Here is a 7,666-nt window from a genome sequence, read left to right as displayed (position 1 = left end):
TATTATAAACAACCTGTCTGGTCAGGCAGAACTTCCCATGACCAAAGTAAGTGGATGTGTAGTGTTTTCCTATTTTTGAATATCAATATTTTGTCGGTACTTGCAAGTACTTGCCAACAATGCATCTTTATACATCCCGTTATTTATTTTTTATGAGTTTATGAGTGCGTGTGAGTGTTTGTGTGTGGACACACAATTTTGGACTGTTTTATATTTCATGACGTTTTGTGAAGGTACACTATTGACGATAACAACTGTAATATTTGCCTATACCATAAAAAATACATTTTGCATTTACAGAGCAAATGTATTGCATTGGTAGGATGTTTCTTTTACTGATTAATTATTTGACAGATAATAATAGTGGGCAATTTAAATAAAAATCTGAATATAATCGTGAGTTTACAATTTATTTAATGCCTGTGTGTGAGGTATGATTAAATTTGCTACAGCATGCGATAACTAAATGGCGTAAAAGAAAAGAAAAGATTTAACATTTAACTCGTATGTATGTTCGCGATAAAAATATATTAATACTTATTTATTGAGATTTGCGATATGGTAGAGGTGGCACAGCGAAATCTCGGGGTGTTGCCGAAGCCACGCTTTCACGACACTATCCGTGCGTGCAGATGGGGCTTTTATATGCTTTTCAGTTGATTTTAAATTGTATTAGTTGCTCTTTCATCACTTGCTGCTACAACAGTGGATTGGAATTTCATCTAGTTGAACTTTAAGGAAAGAACGATAGAAAAAAAAAATAATAATAAGCAGATGAAGAGAGGAGGAAAAATAATCAAATTCTGGAAAGAATTACTGATCTTTCCTCGAGAAATAATTACTGATCTTTCCTCGAAGCGGGACGGTACTGGAACAAAATGGCGGTATAAGTCAGTGCCACGTTCACCATCGCGACCAGAGTGCTCAGGCCAAGGCCGCTCACGCCCCCGACGGAGATGTAGGCAGGATTGTTCTTGAGGTGGAGTGAGAGGCTGAGGAGGCGGTTCATGTCATCGGTAACCGTGTCGGGGTGGTGCTGGAGGTCGAGAATTGCGTCCTCTACCATGCCGTGCTGTGTGGAAAAGGCTAAATATTAATCAGAAAACATGATTTCACTAATATGAATCAGTGAAGTGCAATGGGATTAACCAACAGGACAGATACACATTTTGGTCCCTGGACACTAACAAATCCACTTTTAATATGGCAAATGAGTATAAATATGAATAAATGATCTATCGACCAACTCACAGCCCTCCTGAGCGCATCGGCCCGCTCGCAAAGCAAGTAAAAGAGGCAAATCACCGTGGCCACGTATGAAAGGCCCCCGCCGTAGAACATGGCCCAGTTGCCAAAGCTGATGATCACGTAATAGATGCTGTTGAAAAGTGTGGCCAGGAACGCCAGGAAGGTCAGGGCTACCAGGCTGGAGAAGATCTGTGGAAGGAATTTCAAGTCTGAGTTACCAGGATGAAGTAAAATCTGTATATCCAGTTTTAAGTTGAGCTACCAGAATGGTGAAAATCTGCAGAATAAGTTTCAATTTTGAGCAAGCAGGATCAGGGAAATATCCTGAATGAGTGTCTGGTTGGAACAGCCATGATGTGGAAATTGTACAGAATGAGTTTCCTGTTTCAGTTACCAGAATGGCGAGAATATGCAAAATTATTTTTAAGTTTGAGTCAAGAGGCTGGCGAAAATATCAGAATGAGTTTCAGGCAACTTGATATTATCTACATTGTTTAAGCTAACTTGGAGAAACCTTCAAATTGGGTTTCAAATTTGTTACCAGGCAGGAGAAATTTTACAAAGTAAGTTTCTAGGCTAAGATAACCAGGGTGGTGAAAATCTATGCAGTTCAAATCACAGATACCAGCTTGGAAAAATATGTGGATTCAGCTGTTTGGTACAAGGTTGAAGAAAAGCATTGGAGTGAGTTTCAAATAGGGCTAGCAGTCTGGAGGATATCTAAAGTGTAAGTTTCAAGTTAGAAGAATCTTTGGCACAAATAACCTGGATGTTAATATTTTTAGGTGATACCGTCACTGCCTCATACAGAATATTATCTAAAAAACTGTCTTGCACCCTCCTTGTACACAGACCTCTACGCGGTCAAGTTTATTTTTCACATTAGTTTCATAACTTTGAAGTGGAATATTGTCAGTGGGACCAAAAATGAATAACAAAGATGAATAACAATGATGCTTATGGATCACTGCACATTTCCAGTCTTTCCCATGACCCCGTCCTGTCACTATACAATTACTATACTATGCAAAGTCCCACTATAAGCTTGAGCAACAGGTCACTTTATTTACAATCTGCTTTCTTCCATATAAATATATATATATATATATATATATATATAGAGAGAGAGAGAGAGAGAGAGAGAGAGAGAGAGAGAGAGACAGAGACAGAGAGAGAGAGAGATAGAAAGAAAGAAAGAGAAAAAGAGATTTACATTTATACATATATACATATATATAAGTATATATATTTATGTGTGTGTATACTTACACACACACACATACACACACACACACACACACACACACACACACATATATATATGTATATATATATATATATGTGTGTGTGTGTGTGTATGTGTGTGTGTGTGTGTGTGTGTGTACACATACATATACATATTTACATATATATATATATATACATATATATTTATATCTATATATCTATCTATCTATGCATATATTATATATGTGTGTGTGTGTGTGTTTGCGTGTGCGTGTGTGTGTGTGTGTGTGTGTGTGTGTGTGTGTGTGTGTGTGTGTGTGTGCGTGCGTACGCGCGTGTGTGTGTATTTGTGTGCGTGTATGTGTTTTTATAAACATATATAAAACACACACACACGCACACACACACACACACACACACACACACACACACACACACACACACACACACACACACACACACACACACACACACACACAGATATATACATACAAATATATGTGTGTATGTATATAAATATATATATATATATATATATATATATATATATAAAGAGCCAATATCAGAGTGTATCAGGTTGTTAGGGGTTTCGGAAATGTTTTAAAAAAGGCTGTGTGTGTGTGTGTGTAATGGTCTCTGATTTAAGTTACAGGCAGGTCCAGAGGAAAACTAAGTATCTGTTTAGCCACTTTATTGTCAGGAACAGACACATAGTTTGAGAAGTTCTTTGTATGGTAGAGTCGTGGCGGTGACGAGCTTCTATAGACGAAGGGGGGGAGGTACGCACGGGTCAAGACTGGCCTCTCATGCCATCCTCGCTTACTTCTCGTAAGCGAGGATGTTTGCCTGCTTGCTTAGGGCGTGGGCCACATTTGCTGGACAGCTGCTTCTTTCTCAAGATGCGTGCCCTTGGGTTCGCAAAGTGAATTTATCAGCATTTGGATGTTACACCGCTCTTCCACAGCACTATTCACAACGTCTGAGGAAAGTAAGCTAAATGAAGGAGGGAAGTCTGCAGCGTCATCCCGCCTCATAGGCTGAGGTCTCTTAATGGGCGCTCATGACATGTCGGCCACGACCTTTGCACGGCCCTAAATATACATGAAGGTCACATCGAAATCTAGCAACGATGTGAGCGTGTGAACCATGACCTTGTACCCTAGTATAATATCTCGGAAGTACTTAAGAGCCCATACAATCCCTAACATTTCCCTGTCGGAGACCTACTACCCTACTTGGAAACCCGATGGGATGCAAATGAACAATACTTTAACTTTGAAAATGCATTGACCTGCTCCTCTTCCTAGCGCCAGGGGAAATCTTTCTTGAGATGTGTCAACAGTGCACCGATCCTCCCATAATCCTTGCTGAACGGTCTATAAAAATCTGCTAATCCTAGGAACGACTTTACCCGTGTTACATCAGGGGGAATGAGGAACATACTGATAGCTGTTACCTTGCGTCATTAAGGCAATACCTGCAGCACTAACCGAGTGACCGAGGAAATCCAAACGTAACTGATCAAAGGTGAACAAACCAAAATGTCGTCTAAATCGATAATGCAGTGTAAAGTCGGCTGACCTCTGTCAGGAGGATCTGAAGGAACCTTTCGCCAGATCAGTCGAAGATAAGATCATACTCTTCCTATCAATGTCTTGCAAGAGCTGGCGAAGATTGGGAATGGGAAAGGTGATGGAACGGACATTTTGTTTAGACGCCGCCCATCGCAAACAGGACGAAACCCATGCTTCAGTACCAGCAGCATCGGCGATGACTATGGGCTACGACGTAGCCCATGCTGCAGCATGCCGTGCACTTCCTCATTCAGAATCTGACGCCTGCTGTGCGGGATTTTGTATGCTGGAATATGCGCAGGCTTAGCTCCAGGTTTAGAGTGATAGGATGTTCAATCATATGTGGTTTGCCTAACACACAGTCCTTGGTCGGCAAAATATCGAGGAGTTGATGGCCCCTGCATAGCATTTATTAATGCTGCAGCGAATGGGTAAGCTGAACTCGGGGAAGTAGAAGAAACAGCGCTAGTGAAAACTGACAGGGAAAGCTCCGATTCAGCAATCAGGAGATCCGTGACTTTGCATTCTTTTACTTTAACGCCACTCTCAATCGACAATGGAGTAGGTGTTAAGTTCATCACATGGACTTGTGCACTCCCCTCCCGCAAGGTGTACTGAGAGGGAAGAACACACATCCTTTTTATACGACAATTTGCAGGGAGGACCAAAAATGTACCGTTTTGACTTGCCGAGGCCGTCACATCAACCAGAACATCATGGAAGGGCGGAATTACTTTAGACTCCCGCGCGACTAAGTGCGCCAAATCATCACATGTGATGCTTTGATGAACAGGGTGGTGTGTGTGTAATGTGATGAAATTCGTGCATTAAATTCTGTAGCATGCTGAGAGGAAGAAATTCCAGGACAGACAGAATGAGAGGAAGGTGGAGGAGAGACGGGAAAGGAGGTAGTTAGGGAGGAGAGACAGGAAAAGTAAAGGGCAGTGAATAGAAGAGGAGAAGGGGGGAAGGAGAATGATGTGTCTGTGCGTGTGTTCGTGTCCGATAGATAATGCAGTCCGTGAGACATGTTGATGTTTATATTTGGTGCGGAGTCGAGCATGCTAGAGTGAAAAGGGTTCGGGTGTTTGCAGATGGAACTCGGCTCACTTAGCTTATAGACCAGACTCTGAATTTCCACCTCGTTCTGCTGTGGTCGTAAAACCATACCATATAAAGACGATCATGGCCGGGGAAACTATGGTAACCTTTAACTACGACGAACTGATAAGGAAAAAAGATATTTCATACCCTGATCTCGGCACAACAGCCCCTTTACTGCAGTTCATTAGAGAAAGAGATCCATTTAACCGCTGCGGTCCATCCTTACTTTACTCAAGGAATTTTTCTTAGCAATCAACGCCTACATTTTGCAAATTATATATTATTCTTCATGTAGACATTACATTTCAGGTAAACTCAAGACATCCCTGAAATTTTCGGAGGTCGCACCATCACATTATGAATGATCATAGAAATTACGCTTACACGATTATTACTTACATGCATTAATATTTGCAGTTACTGCATATTAAATATATGTAATCTTGTTTGAGGACACACATATATTTGCAGATATCTCTGCATAATCCCAAGACGCCAAAACCATTAGAAGACGGTTTTCGACTCCGGTCACATAATATATGTTATATCCACCGTTTTATTTTGACAGAGGTGTGCAGTCCGGAAGCTGACTGACACTCACCAACCTTCTGTTTGCTCAAGCCTTAGCCACGAAGGCTGTGCTTATTGTGGGAATTCCCAATAAGATGAGATTTAGGTTCTGCAAACAAGAGTAATCATTCAATTCGTTTCATAGTTTTCATTTCTTTCCATTGGCTCCAGTCTTAGCCACATTGGCTGTGCTTATTATAGAATTCACGAAAAGACCGCCAGCTTCATTACTTACTTTCGTTATTTTGCAAATGATTGTCAGTCATGAATTATTTCTTTGAATGTCTTGTTGATATACGAGTATCTTGATATAGCATACTATTTATCATTCACGAAGTACTATATCTTGATACTCATATAATTAACGAATGATTAATAACATTATACTGCAGACCAATGACCTGACTCTGGCATCGTCTAGGCCCCTCTCATCACCTGAATACCTGGCATTGTCTAAAGCATTTTGTGATATGATTCCTCACATATTTTACTATATGTATGTGTGTGTGTGTGTATGTATATATATATATATATATATATATTACTTATAATATTATACCTTTTTAGTTGGCCATTCACTTATAACCCCATTTTATTATCATCTATTTTATATGGATTCGCTCTCCTTGGTTAATTCACATCCTCATTTTTATCAGTTTTACTAACTCTTCTGAATCCATGTATTTTCGTATGTCTCATTCACGACTACTTTGACAGATGTTGCAGTAATCTGATCGTCCATTTTATACTCCCACGATTACCTTACTCCTGTATTGACTGGCTACGATACTGCAATTGCATCGATGTGTTGCTACGAGAAGGACGCAAGCCACAGGGACATTTTATTCCTTATTTCGTGAATGATTAAGTTTGTTTTTCTTTATATTGCATGAAATCATCGTCAATAGTATTTTAAGATATATAATTCGTTCATAGATAATAGATAATGATATATAATACTTAGTAGTATTTTCTCTGTCTGCTCTTGATGATTTAACACTTAGTAGCACATACTTTGCTCTTTATCGTATATCACTATATGCTATTTATATCAGTGGATACTCAAAAGGTAGGGACCTCATATTTCATGGTAATCATACACCTTCCACACCACTGCTTGCTACGCCTTATACTTCCGATTTATGGAGATATATGCAGACGGCACATCAACCAGATGTGTCAACCCTGCAAACCACACCCTTCACCTTGAAGCCCACCAGTGCTGTGCAGCCGCATGATCCCTAACTGTCGATCGAACTCTTACTTCGGTGTGCCGTCTCTCCTTTCCGATTTTCGCAGAGCCCGCTCATCACGGATTCCCATTTTCTGTTAAATATCGTTTCCTTGCTGTACACATTTCCTTTGCAAGTCGAGGACGACTTGGTTAGTGTGGTAGAGCGATGTGAAAATATATTAAATGATTTAATAATTGCTCTTCACATGGAAAAGTCGGTCATATCAGACAATCCTGCTAACGGCTGGCTGGACAAACTAGGCCTATTTAGCAACTCTAAAGACCCTTTTAGAATAGAAGCTGAATATTTTGTCTGTAGAATTAAACAGGATCCGTGCCTCCTCCAGCAACTTACTTCTCTGTGCCACTAGCTTAAGGCTGTAACTGTGTGACACATCAATACTCTATTGACTTTTTATATTCTGCGTGTGCTTGATATATCTTTTGCGTACCATTGCTGTCGTAGTATCTTGCAAATATTTTGACTATATAAGTGAATTATAGAATATATGATTTATTCGTTAACTGTTTGTCTAGAATTTTCTTTTTCTCTCTTAGCACACCCGTCACATGTATATCCATTGAGCTGTTGACTTTCTTTTCCTTCTCTTGTTTTACTCTCTCTGATGAAGTATAACTGCAATTAACAGTTTCATACTAGAGTTTGAAATTGGACCTTTATATTCATTACTTCCAATGAATTCCAAGA

The 7,666-nt window shown here is 39.9% G+C and overlaps 1 protein-coding gene across 1 annotated transcript in view; it reads right to left on the bottom strand.

Annotated features, from left to right (window-relative positions):
* Positions 1-399: 399 nt before the first annotated feature.
* The window catches only part of LOC125040237, an 8,239-nt gene continuing 972 nt past the window's right edge, over positions 400-7,666 (bottom strand). Inside the window, exons 2-3 of the mRNA XM_047634791.1 lie at positions 1,252-1,437; positions 400-1,072 (exon numbers count right to left, since the gene is read on the bottom strand). Of these exons, the coding sequence (XP_047490747.1) occupies positions 839-1,072; positions 1,252-1,437 (420 nt within the window). The 3' untranslated portion in view covers positions 400-838. The remainder of the gene's footprint in view (positions 1,073-1,251; positions 1,438-7,666) is intronic.

Source organism: Penaeus chinensis, chromosome 28 (genome assembly GCF_019202785.1).
Source record: "Penaeus chinensis breed Huanghai No. 1 chromosome 28, ASM1920278v2, whole genome shotgun sequence".
In the NCBI taxonomy this organism is placed as follows: Eukaryota; Metazoa; Arthropoda; class Malacostraca; order Decapoda; family Penaeidae; genus Penaeus; species Penaeus chinensis.
Note: the sequence above shows the minus strand (reverse complement) of the source record. Positions and strands in the feature narration are given on the sequence as shown.